The sequence below is a fragment of the Poecilia latipinna genome, unplaced genomic scaffold (genome assembly GCF_001443285.1).
Source record: "Poecilia latipinna isolate Pla-1442-1.1 unplaced genomic scaffold, P_latipinna-1.0 Scaffold38, whole genome shotgun sequence".
Taxonomy (NCBI): domain Eukaryota; kingdom Metazoa; phylum Chordata; class Actinopteri; order Cyprinodontiformes; family Poeciliidae; genus Poecilia; species Poecilia latipinna.
In genome coordinates this window covers 219,047-235,693 of record NW_015112654.1, presented here as the reverse complement: position 1 = coordinate 235,693, position 16,647 = coordinate 219,047, and the positions used below count along the sequence as shown (strand labels likewise).

Below are 16,647 nucleotides of genomic sequence, written 5' to 3'. Positions count from 1 at the left end.
GCGCTTTTAAGTCCTTACTGCACAGATTATCCCACCTTTTACTCCTTCAAGTCTTCATGAAGTAAACAGGATAGCAATCTGACACTAGCTTGCTAAGCTACCTGAGTCAGCTGTTTACCAGCTACAGTGTTAAGTGTTACTTTTACAAACGTGAGGTGTGGTGCTCCTGTCCCTGTTTTTTAATTACTGAATATTTCTGAAATGTAGCTGCGTTTCCATTACAAACGTGCGCAAAATTTTTCAATATGCCGCTAATATCAGCAAAAAAACAAAAAAAACAAAAACAAACAACAACAACAAAACCCCCCCCCCCACAATTTCACAATTGTGGTGTTTCCAGTAAAAAAGAAACACAATTAAAATCACACGATAAGCTAACATCCACCAACTACTTCTGGTTGTTTTCGTCATCTGGTTGTTGATCACGTGACTCGTGTGATGAAAAATAAAATGTTTCTATTACAGTTTAGCGAAGTAATACACTAAACTTGATACAGCCAAGATGCTGCCTCATCCTCGCATGGGTTTTTGGGCGTCGTGGTCGTAGCGTGTACCCCGTATACACTACAGAGCTACAGACAAAAGGAAAGGGTGTTTTTCTTTAAACTGGCATTTTTCCATTAAGTTGCTTTTTTTTGTAATTCCAGTTTGCACAGTTACATGGGTAATGGAAATGCTGCTAGTGAATAAGACTTTCTTGTAAGTAAGGAAAAAGTGTAGAGACTTCCTTCAGCCAGCTGGCAGGCAGTGGGCAGCAATGGTTAGAGGAGAGGCAGCTTAACTTTATTCTTTACAACTTAAGAAAACTCTAGAAAACACTGGCACTTTTTTTTTACTGAATGTTCAAAATGGCACTTTGACTGCAGTAACATTTTATTAAACCAGCTCGTTCCGTGCGTTAAAGTAAATCAAGACACCATTACTTTGAGCTCCAAGTCATTCATTCGTTATTTATGTCTCTGTAAAACTGCTATAGAAAATGTTTACATTCGGAAATCCATACTGTTGCCTTTACATGACTCAAACACACATGACGAATCCAGATATAGCGCAACAACATCCAAGCCATCCACATACAGAAATAAACACCAAATTCTGCAATAAATAGACACATGTGCTTTCAGATACACGATCCAGGCTATCAGTTCTCTGAGATGAACTCGTCACATTTTGGTCCGTCTTGTGACCCATGTCTAGGGCCCCGTCTGCCGGCAGGCCCTGTAATCTGTGGTTGGAACACACAGACAGCCACAACCAGCAGCAGAGCACTGCTTTAATACCCTTGGAGGAGACTAAACATCTTGGCACAGATGCACTCACACTAACATTTAGGAACTGTGAATCTAATTCTGTCCATGTCAATGTTGCATGAAGTGCTGATGCTGGGAAAAAAAAAAAAAAAAAAAGGGCCGACAGCTGCTTTGAAAAAAGACGACCGATGGGCTGCCGTCGTCCATTCATACAGACTCCAGCATAAAAACATCTTAGTTGATCACTTTTAACTCAGCCGTAAAGTGGCTGTGAATTTTACTTGGCGTCACTCACGACCAAATGTGAGTGATGACTCAGTTCGGACGGGCGATAAGCGGGGAGCGCACCGCCTCGCAGATAACAGCGGCGAATCCGTGAATCATGGCCTTTGATAATTTATTGTAAGCCAACAGGACAAAAGTGCAGGGTGTGTCAGGCAACCGTGTCCTTAAAAAGCTCACCTACGTCCAATAGCCAGCCGTTATGCATTTGTTGCAATGCCACTTATACTGCATATCAAACAATAAGTCATAGGCGCAACAGCCTGGAATGCAAACCTGAAGTGTCACTAACGAGAGCCCCGAACGCTGTCTGCTGAGTTTTCAAACGGCGATATTCTTAGCTATGTGGAATAAAGCACTGAAATGGCCGAACGTGTTGGTTGCAAAACGACACATTTGTCCAAGTTCATCTGAAAATAGCGTGTTTTGAGTATGCTCTAACAGGATCTACCTGGGTTTACCTGACCTATATAGATTTCTAGTTTACTTCAGAGTAAATTTGTGATATGTCCCAAACCTTTGTTTGATTTTTTTTTTGTGAACAAAACTCCTTCCTTCCTCCCCCTCAGTATTACAGTTGGTGACGAAAGTCAGAGTCAAACCAGAGAAAGCTTAATTTTTCTATCACTGGCTTATTATGAGGTTCGTCAATGACAATAAAAAAACAAAACATGCAACTTAGGAATGTGCTATAGTTTTATACTTTGACGTTAAAGAACCAGAAATTCTGGTATTATTTTAAAATGGTCTTGATCAATATTTTGTCATACTTTCTGTAGATCTGTCAAAGTTTCACTTTGAAAACTTGACTTCCTTTTCATTCATTTTCAAGCTAGTACTAGAGAACTCTTTTGCTAGGTTACTTGAACACTAAATCATTTAGGCATAAAATGATCCTTAACACAGGAGATGAACCAGTCTTGTGTCCCTACAAATGGATAACCGAACAAAAAAAAAAAATAATTACAAGATTTTAAACAGATATGCACTGAGAAAACAACTGATTTGGTGATTTTCAGTTTTTTTTAGATCAGGCTGCACGAAAGCGAGAATTTCAAGCAATAACAGGAAGGTTAAATGTCTTATTTTGTTTCATCTTTTTGACCTTTAAGCTCTTATTTGCTGTGAGACATGAGGGATTTGGATATGCTGGCAGGCTTTTGGAAATAACAATGTTGAGGTAAGGATTTACATTCTCTAGTCTAGATTATGAACTTGGAAACCTTTGTTTTTGTGATTCTAAGCTAGCTAATCATTAAGATGCTAACGCCATTTTAAAATGTCAACTCTAATATTTTTTTCATTTTGAAAACCTGTCTAACAATGACTTTTCTCTCTGACACACACACACACACGCACGCACACACACACACACACACACACACACACACACACACACACACACACACACACACACACACAATTTAATATTAGTTCCTAATAAGAAATCTGACTCCTAAAAATCGGGATCAGCGGGTCGAACCAGAGTTTGGTATTTGTTAGCTTTCATTGTTAGCTGTTTGCTGGCAGTCTTCAGTAGGAATTGCTTTGCTTCAATTTCTCTCATTTGACCTACAAAAATACTAAAGCTAACATAACTTTGGCCAAAAAAAAAAAAAAAAGAATTTTAGCACCAACAAGTTTCTCATAGATTCTCAGTTTGCTTAAAGACAAATACAATAAATGTACGCGATCAAGATTGGAGCTCGACTGTTCCTTTGTCCTCCTCATACGAGACGGAAAGTATTTGATGTAAAATTAGTAAAAAAAAAAAATCAAACAGCAGGCAGAGGCTAAAGAAAAGGTAATCGAGACCACTTTTAAAATTTTACAGAGCACGACTGCACTTGAAGCATGGCACAAAAACAATTAGAGCTGCTTTATAACTCTTTCACCATGCCCACTTTATATTTATACACAACAAACAGACTATTGAATGTGCTCCAGAGTTAAATGGACCCTGAGTATCCCCCCTTTGTGCAACAGGGCCGTAATAAAACAGTAAACGGGGCTTGGAAGCCGGCTTGGAGAGGTGTGGAATCCAGCTCATGTGTGCCAGATAAATGGGCCGGTGAGGGCAGTCCAGCCATGTGTGATAAGGGTGGCTATACTTCCTGTGATAAAGAATGACTCGCCACACCTCTGCATGATCAACAGCACCACACACACACACGCACACACACCCCTCTCTGCACACAGTATGCGCTCTGTTTGCTGCAATCAGGAAGTGACTGAAGGGCACTTCACAATCAGGATCATTTCATTATTGGTTTGTTTTTCTGATAAATGCTGACAGAGTCTCACGGCATTGCTTGATCCCCCTTTACGAAGGTACTGCAATGTATGGCGCGCAAACAAAATAAAACAAAAACAGAAATAAGCTGTCGTGATGCTTCCAAATGTTTGAATTAGCTTATTTTCTGACTTAAGAGTATGAACTTTGATGTCTTTGGTTTTTTGTTCCTACTAATTAGACCAAGTAAAGGATGAAAGGTTTTTAATTCGATTTGTTTATGCTGAAGGACAATTTGTTGCTTGTTTGGTACAAATACACACGCTACTTAGAAGACAGGATTCGTCTGTTCTATCTGATCTTTTTAATTTTATTACCCCTCATTCAGAGAGACAGGAAGTGCGGGGTTGGGAGCTGGTGGAGAGGTGAAGAGAATTCATTCACAACTATTGATGCGGGCGCCTCCTGAGGGGAAGTCTGATCGGTGTTCTGTCAATCAGCTGCAGTTATGTGGAACGTTCACATGTCCGGCCAGCACAAGGCTCGACCCGCTGCTTAAGCCCAGTGCGTCAGTTGATATGGGAGCGGCGTTAACGGATAACACGCCATGTCAGACTGGCCAATCACGGCGCGAAAGCAGTGAGGGCGCTCTGATCAATTAGTCACCAATCGTTATGGGTCTAAATTCCCTCCGAAACAGCGAGGGTGGTTAAAGATCTGCAGAGTAAGGTGACTAAGCCATTCCTGAAAACATTTTTCGTTGAAGTTGCAGGACATGGCATTTGGGCGTCTTCTTTAAGTAACCAAATAAAACCTCTCCTTTGCATATTTTCACATACTACATCTGCAGTGGTTTATTTTATGTTGCAACAGAGTTACATTTCCAACAGCGCCACAAGCAGATGCTACCCCTCTTCAGATGAATGGAAATAATTAGAGATGCACCAAGAAATCACCCAGTCACCCAACCTACAGGCTGCTGGGAAAGTCAAAGAATCCAATCTTCAGTGCGGACGTTGTTGTGAAAAGAAGACTTGGTTAGCCACTTTTAGTATGTATTAGTTTTGGAAGCAGGAAGCAGAAAAATATAAGAAGCTAATTCAAAGAAGTAGATTTTTTTCCCTCTACATCTTTAGTCTGTAGATCATTAAGGCTGCCGGAGAGAGAAAACATTCAGTAAAGATGTTTTAACTTTAAGCTTTCAACCACATAGTGTCTATGTTCTGAAGGGAAAACACACAATGTGCCATTTCACAGTTACTAATGGTTGCTAACTGTGTTAATTGCCAGTAAAAGATGCTAAAAAAAAGTCGGCTGTCGTTATTTTGTTTGTTTTAAATAAGTAAAACCATGCTTTACAACGATCGGTGTGCTCCCTTTATACTCAGAAGTCAGATTTATGGTGGAGCAACCTAAAGATTAGCATTTGGTATGGCTCCTGTGGATGCAAGAATATCTATTTGAAAACTTGCTTCTTTTTGTGCTTTAACACATAAAACAGATAAATTATTAGGGGATTTTATTGCTAATAGCAGTTAGCAACAAAACAATTTAAAATTTCTGATTGTTTGCCCGACTTGTTACTAGAACAAACCGAGTCACTCCAAATGCTTACACAAATGGACTGTGATTTTGCTTCTGCTCCTAATATGAATAGGTAATGAGTGCTCAAATCAGAAAGGTTAAATAAAAAGTTGTTTTTATATGCCATTGTAGCTTTCAATAAGAAATCTGGCTGGTCAGAGCCGAGAAAATAGAAATCAAATCCAAAATTCTACCAGTGCATCTTTAGAGTTACATCACTGGCATTTATTCCTTATTGAGAAAGCTTTATGTATCTTCTACATAAAAATCTGGATGTTTTCGGGTATCTTCCTACAATCATGCTCAAAGCCACGTCACAAATTCATCATGACTATAAACGTTGCTCGGAGCATAAACAAGCTTCACAAGTCATAAAGTATGTAGGCCAAAAAGTGAAAACCACTGATGCATAAATCAAACTCCTGTCTTCAACACCTCTGTGCAATTGTCGGCGCTCAGCATTGCTCTTATAACTGTACTTCAAAAGTGGCAGCCCCTCCATTTAACACGAACTCTACTGAAACTAAGCTGATTGGTCCTAAACCTCTTACAGACCCTCGATAAAGCCTCCCATCCGCTTATTCTTGGTTTGACTTAACGCTTTGGGCTGAGTGAAAGTGACGAGCGAAGGGGGGTGGGGGGGCTTTCTAATCCTCTTTGCATCTTTGACGGACGTCCAACACAATGTCAGCCTGAGGTGTGTTTGATCAAGTGGACTTCGTTTACATAAACTGTCAGATGTCAATGGTTTATCTTGTAATTGGACAAACTGTGGCCCGGCTCCGGGGCATCAAACCAACTGAAAACTATTTGCATGATGAACACTAGGAAGCCTGTTCACTCAGGGCTTCCCCAAATGAGGCACATCTGGATTTTTACAGCTACAACAATATTAGATGTTACTTTGCCCAAATTTGTTGCAGGTTGGAATCATATTTCACAACATGTGAAATTTATACATAACAATCTTAGAATTAATTGAACTCTTCCTAAAACAAATACTTTCCACTGGAGCTTACCAGCGGCATTGCAAAGATTGGGCCTCGAGATAAATATGGCGCCACACTAGCTAAATAGCTGTGTATGCTGTACCTACTGTACTTTTTGCATGACTTCTTCTAAAAACACACGTACTGCCACCAACTATTAGTTAAGGAGGTAAACTGTAGCCCATCCAAATGATTAAACCCATTTTGAACATTTGGTCATTTGGGTACAAAATGGAAACATCAAGAACAAATTTTTTTTTTACCCACGTTGACAGAAAACTAAAGTTATTTTCTGTCTACTGTAAGAAACTATGCCCAACACTTTGCTCACTCAGCAGTAGATCACTCCTGGTTATTTAATCATTTTTCGTTATTTTACACTATTCATACTTCTAAGCGTAAAAGTGGTTCTTTAAACATTAATATTATGGAATTTATCGTGCCAATGATAAACCAAAATACCTATCATAGTAAAAAATTTACTATGATAAAGACCCAACTCTATGCTCAACTAGTCAAAAAAATAAACAGATACACGATGGCTAAGTACACGAGAACAAAATTTGATGACAAGCATAAAAATAAAGTAGAAAGTTACAACGTAGCAACACGTGGGTCTGAAGTGGAGCCGTTACTTGAATGACAAGCTGCCTTGAAGTCGTATCCAAAGCAGCAGTAAAAACAAATGGTTAGCGTTGATGTTATGATTCATTGCCCTTAAAAATTTAATAACCCCCACAACATTAACACGAGAACTGTTTGGGTGAAATGAAAAGCTAAAAACACTAATGGTAAAAACCAAGCTTTAAAGCCGACAAATAAACCGTTTCTTTGTGTTACTGTTGGGGGGGAAAAAAAAGTGTAATGAATGTTTCTTCAGCTTTGAACACCTTTTAAATTAAAGTCCCCAACACGCCCTCAAGCTAACTATGGTGTCACACTGGCTAAAGAACTGAAAGTTCACGAAGTTCATTCGCTGGGGAGAAGAATGGGAGTTATCTGCAAACAGCCTCTCGAGTCGTCATACATACGGGTTCACCAGGGGGAAAAGACACACGATGAAGTGAATGAATACTCGAGCTATTATAATCTTGGTCATCCAGTCAGCTGATGAGCAGAGATTTAAAAAAAAAAAAAAAAAGGGGGGGGGGGGGGGGGGGGGGGAAAAAAAACAAGGTCCATTGTTTGGTGTCCTGATATAAACAGCTCGGACCATTATATGGCCTAAAGGCTCCAGAGAGCAAGCAGCGATGAGCCTCTCTGTGAAACACAGGAAACACTGTGGAAAGCATCTGTTCCATGTGATGCGTGCGTGCACGCGTGCGCCAGCGGAGGGGAGAGTACAAAAACTTTAAAAAAATACTGAGGGGTTTGCAAAGGAAGCGGACACACTGTATGTGTTTACCCGTCTGATTTTGACACGTACCATTCAACGCAGCTCATCACTTCACCATCTGCAGGTAGTGTAAAACGAAGCCAGGTGTCTTTAAATACACAGTAAAAATGTGACGCCGTAACAGCGGCGCTGACTTCATGCGAGTTGTTGGTCTTTAAGGCTCTTCCTGGCGCTGGAGGAGCTTCTAGATTTTTATACCTCACCAAGGTTGACAAACTTGGTTATCACGAGATATTAAGAGAGACAAAGCAGTGATCGTGCCTTTGCAGTGTTCCATAGAATACCGGTTCAGGTCGCAAAAACTTAAAGGTGTGCTTCGAGAACTTTTCAACATTTTTTTTGGCCTTTTGTAGGTTATAAAGACCAGTGATCCCAAATAAATTGTTTTGTCGGTAATGGAAAATTGAAAGGGGGAAAAAGTAAAATATGCTGCTATAAAAAATTAACTTCTACCACGGGGCATTCATTCATTTGCCAAAATACCTTAAATCTTTCTGACAGCAATGTGAAAGACGGTTTCTTCCTCCCTGGACTGCTCTGTATTTAACGCCATCCACCTTCTCATTGGCTGTCTGCCTGTACCTGCTGAACAAAAGCATCCCCCACAGCATGATGCCGACACCACCTCCGTCCACAGAACGGTATGTTCGGAGTAAAATACACTATTAGTTGTTCGACAAGCATCTCTGTCTGCATGTGTAACCGGGTTGTATTAGCAGTTTCGTATGACACAGAATGCGCTCTGTAGCAACAATAGGTCACATATCTGTCGGTGAACGTCCTGAAAGCCGTAGTGTGCAGCGAGGTGACTTCAAAATGCAGACCCCTTGGTTTCTTCTTCCCTGGTATTCTTTTATTTCTTCCTGGTTGTACTTGTAAATAATGTTTTGCTATATTTTTATATTTATTGGCTTTCCGACTGGCCTTCTTGCAGGCTGTGTTTCACTATGCAGGTAAAACGTGTTTCTACTTCCCACATGACAACAAAATGTTGAGGTGGGTGGTGCTGCCATCAAAATTTGATTTATAGTACATTGTTGTTCTGTTCAGTAATATTTTTTCTGTTTCTACCCCATAACTTGGACATTTAGATACATTTCTGTTTGTGAAGTTACACTTACGAACCAAGTTAACAGCAACACCAAATGTATCCAACATGGCTGCTCGGCCGTTGGGTAATCTCCTGATAAACAGGACTTGGAGCGGTCAGTCTGTGACATGATGGTTTTTCTGTTATCGCTCTCTGAAAGACGACATCGTGTCGAAACTTCTTTAGCACAACGCGAACAAACTCCGGTTACTGAAGAAAATTAGCTTATCTCACGTAACTTGAGCACATTTATATTGCATAATGTTGATTAAATGTGCAGTATCTAACTTTTACAAAAACATTTTTTTATTTTTTATTTGTTAAAGCTGTCACAATGTCATGACGGTGTAGTATGAGACAAACGATCTGTGAAAAGACTGCCGCTCTTCCACCTCCCACTGCTATTATCGTCGGAAGAAATGCAGCGCTCCCGTTCAAAAACAGCCAGTCAGAGGCAGGAGGAGGATCTTAAAGGTGCCAATCATGCTTGTGTAAGCGCTGCTAAGGGAAAAGGAAAAGTAGCTATGCTAACTAGCCTTAGACCTCTTGGCAGTCTATGTTGTGGTTAATCAGCTGCAGCATAGCGGAGAGAAAGGAGGAGGGTGTGAGCAGCACATACACAAGAATGATTGGCACCTCTAAAACTCTCCTCCCAGCTCTGATTGGTTGTTTCTGACTGAGAGTTGTATTTCTACAGTTTTCACTGGGAGAAGGCAAAGGAGCTCACTTTCTTTTCATAGTCTATCTGACTTATACAGTCATGACATAATAATAATTTTAACAAATGTGTAAAAAAAGAAAAAAAATGTAATAAAAGTTAGATACTGCAGCATTAAGATGCATTGAAAAATAAAATGTGGATTAAGAAGTTGGATTTTGGGCTCGTCTGACCAGAGCATTTCTGTCTACTATATACCCTACAAGTCTTCTTGCAAACTACAGATGGGATTGTTGTTATGGCTTTCTTTCAACAATGGCTTGCAGCACCATATCAGCTTCCAAAAAGGGGTGAATCATTTAATCATCCGTCAATGTTCGGTTTTGGTGATGAGCTTTCTCACTCCTATTGGGTTTACTGAAGCGTTAATATCAGATTCAGCCAAGTTGGAAAAACGGGGAACAGGACAGTCCTGCAGAGGGAACATACAAGTCGTCTGACTCCTCACTGCTGCGTTCACCACTTCGTGACTGCTTTTAATTTCAGAAACGGATTCGGTTTCAACTCTTTGTCGACCTTAGCTGAATGTCACCGAGCATCTCCTGTCCAATACTGACTGTGCACATGCTGACTGGGCAGTAGCTCACACCAGATCAATACATCCTCTGCTCATAGTGTTACTCTCTGTGTACGGGGGGGGGCGTGAGGGGAATTCAATGCACCCTTATAATGAGTAATAACCGAGGAGAGAAGAGGAACTTCCAAACCGAGGATATGACAAAGATAACACATTATATCTGTCGACATTACAGCCCGAGCAGGTGATAAACAAACGCGTCAACAACTACACGGCAACACAACAAAAGGAAGATAATGAACCGCTGATGTCGCGAAAGGGAGACTGAGAACTGTTACCGAATACTGACATTATAAAAGAAATACGTGACACCATGAGTATAAATGGGTGTGTCTTTATGTCCTGACCCGTCATCAATCCCGTAACTGGCTTTACTTCAGATAAAGAGACCGCATTATACAAAATAGATTATTTTTACGATGACTGCTTCCGTCCAGCCAAAAGCATAAAGATAGCAAGGCTACAGCCAACAGTAAAACGCTCATTAATAATCTTAATAGATACTGAAATTATATTTTAATCTTTTTTTTCTATTAAATCGCTGACTTCCAATAAAATTAGCTCAGACTCTCCTTTACAATTCAGGAATAAGTCCAACAGATAACATTCAACTGGGAGACGCAAAATCTTTCACGAGATGAGAGTACGCTAATGTTACGAGTTGTACTTGTTCGTTGCATATATTTTCATGATAAAAAATATGTATACATATTTCCAAAGTGGTTATGCACGTTTGTGTTTGTCATCAGGGTTGTGGTTTCACAGTCATTTGAAAAAAAAAGTCAGTATGACCTTTAAATAAAAAACATTAGCTGGTCCTTACCAGTTCTTCAAATTATAGGTAAACCCAAACTCAGGCTCAACGCCACCGGACATGAGATGCTTTGACGACGTTTACCCAAACACTTGACCAAAAGTTACACCGTAGTACGGCGTTTAAAGCTTCTGCATTAATCATAACCGGGTCATGTCAAACAAACTAGCTGGTTAAGTCAATTATATTCTAATCTGATTCTGGTTCTAAAACAAGTTTAGTTTATCATGCCAGTTGCTAAAACCTTTTCAGTCAAAGGAAACTTAGATGACTGCTTCGAGTCCCAAACTTTGCAGCAATCCCTCCTCCTTAATGACCTTGTGGTGACTCCAGACGGTTTATTGCATTGAGTCACCAACTCTGCTGTAAATCCTCACACTGATCATCTATTTGGCAAAGGAAAACTCCCATCAACTCTCAAATCTGGTACAAAATGCCCCCCGTGATTGTAGGGGTGGGCAATATGGACTTAAATATTGTTTTAGTACAATATTTTGTGGTAATATTGTGATAAACAATGAAAGTGACAATAAGAACTAGTTATTATTGTCAGACTGTGACAACATGACATGCCAGCCATGGCCCCACAAAATCAAATAACGGTCTTGATAAACATATTCATTTGTAATGCGCTTCTTTAGAACGCTGGTCACATAAAGAAGTGTGATTTGTGTCACTAAACTCCACACAGTAACTGGATTTGATCATATTTTCAAATTAAACAATATTTATTGGTACTTTCATGGAACAAATAGTGGAGAAAAGAGTAAAACTATCAATCCTGATAATTCCGACAGCTTTTAAACATCATTAATTGAAATTTATCACAGCAACAATAAATTGGAATTCTTATCATGATAAGAAATTTATCACAATAAATGATAAACGATATGATAAATGCCCACGTGATTGCTATGAAACTCTTGCTTCCACTGCTGTCACTCTTGGTGACCAATGACATTTAAATCCAGAAGAATTGTATCAACTATTCAAACCTTTTTCTGTATGGATCTGTTGTGGGTAAACATTTCCAGAAGCTTAAATGCAGTAAACAACATTTGCTAACTGCAGCTAAATGGTTCCGACAGAAATGTCTTAAAATACGTTTTACAATTATGAGAGACATGAGGATACAAGTGCAAAAGCAGCACTGGTGTTGCCATACAAAGTCACCCAGCCGGGTTCTTTGAAAGTTTCCAGGGTGTGGTTTGGTTTTGCAGATCCATGACAAAAGCAAACTTTATCAGAAACACGACTTACACCACGGCCATAAAAGTATCGTCTGCAACAGGAAATGATCCAAAAGCTTCAGGGAGAGATTTTTCTTTTGTTGTTGTAATATGTTGTGACAAATGTATGGCCTCTGTCACGCTGTAGGACTTGGGTGGGGACAGAATCGGACGTGGGACTGTGCAACCCAGTGAGACGGGTACGCTGAGAAAAACTGCTAGAACTGAATCAATAAAACTGATGCAACAATTTGCAAACATCAGATGGTGATACATATAAACCCCTCTGAATAAAAATGGTCAAATTAACTGAATTCCAACCAACTTCTCAATTTTGTTTAGACAAAAATGGTTTTAAGTTATGAATTTAGATTAATTCTTCGCTAATGTGGGCTCAGCGTGAAAAAGAAGCAGAAACAAGAACTGATTTGAGATTAAGGCTTTAAATGTTAATACCTGAATACAATTTTCAAATAAATTCTATGGTGGTCGGATGTAAACATTTTCCTTGACAGCCACAGATAAGACGAATGCTTCAGGATTAAGAAGTTTGCTAACAATTTAGCATTCGCACTGTTATTAAACTAGCTATAGCATAAAATCCTACTGAAACAATTAAAAAACCTTCAAAATATCTCCCATTAAGGTGGGAATTAATTTTTTTCTCAACAACCATGAATAAAAATAATTAGCAACCCCTACAATAAGGTTAATGAAGCTCAGCACACTAGCATCTTTTTCTTTAGCATTAGCGTTCAGGAAAATAAATGTTATCAAAACCATAACAGATTTTTAAAATATGTACTAAGGTAACATTAGAACCTACTTTTCCTGACAACCATAGTTAGGGTTCCCTATGAACCCTAACCCCATAAAGCTTAGCTTGCTAGCATGTTTGTCTGCACCATTTCATGTTGCCAAGCTAGTTACAGTTGGATAAAAGTTCATAATATTTACTAAATAAATAGAACTAAATACATTGAGGAGACGGGGTGATTTGTCTGTCTTACTCCTGTTGTATAAGAACTACATCCTTCCCAGTAGACATGCCTATATCAAGGTGCACCAAGTTCCAATACCATATACATTTTCTATCATATTTTCTATCTGAAGGCTAAAGTCCTTTCCAATGAGACTCCAGATACAGTGCCAGAATTACCATATTTTTTTCTGGCTGCAGAGCACAAAGTTTCACAGTGTTCATCTCCCACCTGTTGCTGCACACTGCTGGTCAGCAGACTGAGAGAAGGCTACTATGCTATCCTTTCACAAACAAGAAATATGAGTTTGGCTCTTTGGAAATACATCCGATCATGAAAAACACAGACAGTGTGTGTAAACTAATTCACAATTCAAAGTAAAGTTGTATATAAGTTGGAAGAATTTTGACCATTCCAAGCTGTACGTAATTAAAAAATACAACATAAGATGACAAAAACACACAATATGTGAATGATGCAATTCAGATATTACTTGCAATGGATAAATAATTTTTTAAAAGTAATTCTACTTTGCAAATGACCTCAGTTAATAACTAGTCTATCCATCTCAACAACATGGCTTTATTGAAGAAATCAATTCTGACTAACACCTGCTGTTTTCACAAAGACCTACCTAGCTCTTTGCATTCTAAAACATTTTATGATGTATTAAACTACAAGGGCCATAGGGAGCCTGAATGTATGGTGCTTAAGTGATTAGCTAACACTGACTCCAGTCCAAGCTTTTCTTCACGATATGCATGTCGTATACATTGTGTGATATTGAAACTCTGCTCAATTTGTGACATTAGCAATAGTAAATACAATTTTATTTTCGCAAGAGGTTATCTTAGCATAAAAAATATCACACCAACCCAGGCTTTGTTTCAAAACAGACTTGATAGTGCTTTGCTTTGAACTACTCTTGTCCCTGAAATAATTTTACCTGATCATTATTCTATAAAATACTTTCCTGTGTGAAAGCAATTAGACAGGTCAGTAATTTTCTACTTCCAAATTTGGTAAACTTTGAGTATTAGTAGAAACTTGAAATTTTATCTATATATTGTATTTTAACTGTATTTTTCTACTATTCAATATCTTCTCAAATTCGTTTTTATTCTGCCGACCGGTGCCAGGTTACGTACTCGGGTCTCCCTGTGGGATCGGAGACCGAGGAACAGACACTCAGACGCGGGGCTTGTGCTGACTACAGCACGGCCAACAGGCATGAATGGGGACTCGCTGAAGGTTAGAGGGCTTTTATGAATGAGCCGCCGTCACGCTACCGCAGCGCAAACATCCCCCCCATCCGGTGCCCTTCGCCCTTCCAACCCCCGCCAACAAATCAGCACAGGCAGGCATTACCACCTAGCAGCCTAGCTCAGACGAGAGGGAGAAAAATATTAATAATAATAATAATAATAATAAAAACTCGTCTAGTATAGTTTATGTGTCGCCTAATATGAAAACAGCTCGGTAGGGGTAAGCATTCGGCTTTAACTCAGACCCACTGGTGTCGTGTAAACAGGTCTGTGGGCCTACACACGGAGCTACATTTCGCAGAAGGCGAACGAGCCCGCGTGGCGAACAGAAACGAGCCGCGAGGACTCGAATTAACCCGAATCCGACGCTGGATTTTTTTTCTTTCTCTCTCTCTCTCGCCTCTGAAAGCCAGCCGTTGTTTACAATCCCATATAGCCTACTATTTTTTTTATGAATGGAGCGCGGTAGGCTATGCAAATGAGGGCGATTGAGAAAGAGATGGCGGATGGGGCATATCGGATATCTCTTATCCGGTGAGACTTCCCCCTTCGGTTGAAAGCAAACACACAGATGTGACCAAACAGCAGAGAGAAGGGGCATAAAGAGAAATGCGGCCGCCCGTCGTTATACCGTAACAAACCGTGCCCCCCACGCGCGCTGCTGTAGCTGTATTTCTATATATATTTAAAGGCGCAGCTCGTTAGGCGTGTTTGAGTTCCTAAGTTACGTTGCAACAGGGCCTCACTCGCTGCTCTCTCGCTTGAGATCCTTTCAGAAAATGTTTCCGATCCACCCACGCTTATTCCCCTCCTCCTCCTCCCACTCTTCTTTCTCTCTCTCTCTATCTCTCTCTCTCGCCTTCTTTAGGCTGTTTTCTTGAACATAATAATATGGGGGGCCACCGTAAAAAATAAAAATAAAACAACAAAAAATAATAAAAATACAAACGCACACACAGCCGATGCATCTGGACCAGTAAAGACACAAAACGGCTACGATTAAAAGGGAAGTATAGCTTTGCAAGGAGAGTTTTGCACATTCCACCAAGTTGCTCCAAACAACTTATAAGCACGGGGAAAGAGAAAATCTTCAAGCTGCATTACTTACTCGTTTGGGTGTGTTTCCTCTATCATTTTTTCGTTTCACCTCAGGTAATGTACCACGGCGGTTGCATACTTTTCACTCGTCATTCTTTCACCTCCGATCCTGTGTCCAATTCCGCATAAATCCCCCTTGCGCCTTTGTGCGAGTGTCGGCTCTCAGGCTTTGCCCTCGACAGTCCCTTTTTTCCTGAAATTCTCCCTCTCCTTCTTTCCTCCACTGAAGCCACACTGTTTTCTTCTGGATCGCAAAAGAAGAAGAAGAAGAAGAAGAAGAAGAAGAAAAAAATAAAGGACCTCCTCTTCTCCGTCTGGAACTTTAATACCCAATCAGTGGATAAACGCAGGCTGCACTGGCAATTTCGGTTGCCGAATCCAGCTCTTGATTCTCTCTAACCCCCCCACCTTCCCCAAACACACACACACACAGACACACACGCGCACGCGCGCGCGCAAACTCGCTCGCTCACTCCCTCTCACACACGCTCCGTTTTTTAAGTCCTAAGGCGCATGTTTTCACCGACGACTCCGCTTCCAGTTGTGCGTAAAAAAAAGAAGCGCGTCTTCGCTGCTGTTGCCGAGGGGTGGCCCCGCTAGAGCCCCATCTCTCACTACTCCATGTTGGATTGCAGGCGGCTGAGCTGCTCCAACGACGCCGGGGGGAGGAGAGAGAGGGAGGCTGGGGGTGGAGAGGGGAGCAGGGCGGAAGCGGTGACGTCGTGCTACATTTTGGTGGAGGGCCCAAGACGGCTGCAAGCTGTGGCCTATAGTGGCCCTTGATAAATGCAACAACCCCTTCCCTCCCCATTACACACACACTCACACTCTCCTTGATCCTTGATTTCAAATCCGGGCATGTCTCATATCAAAACTCTTAGTTCAAGCTTGGTCTAAAAAGATAGACTATTGAGTGGGAAATTGTGGAAAGGTGATTATGTATGGAAAGCCTAAAGTACCAACATTTTCTAAATTAAATATATATATTTGTGAATGTTAAATAAATATGTAATTAAATAAAATTTTTTATATTTAATCAATAGAATGCAGTTTGAAATAAATAAATGTATTCGTAATTGTTTTTTTGGCGATAGTTAACTTTATTTGGTTATAAATAATTACATGTAAAATGTATCAAGCAC

At 40.2% G+C, this 16,647-nt stretch overlaps 1 protein-coding gene across 1 annotated transcript in view; it reads right to left on the bottom strand.

Moving 5' to 3' along the window:
• The window catches only part of LOC106955372 (sprouty-related, EVH1 domain-containing protein 2-like), a 38,340-nt gene extending 22,166 nt beyond the window's left edge, over positions 1-16,174 (bottom strand). The window contains exon 1 of the mRNA XM_015045521.1: positions 15,516-16,174. Within this exon, the coding sequence (XP_014901007.1) occupies positions 15,516-15,541 (26 nt within the window). The 5' untranslated portion in view covers positions 15,542-16,174. The remainder of the gene's footprint in view (positions 1-15,515) is intronic.
• Between the last annotated feature and the right edge of the window lie 473 nt (positions 16,175-16,647).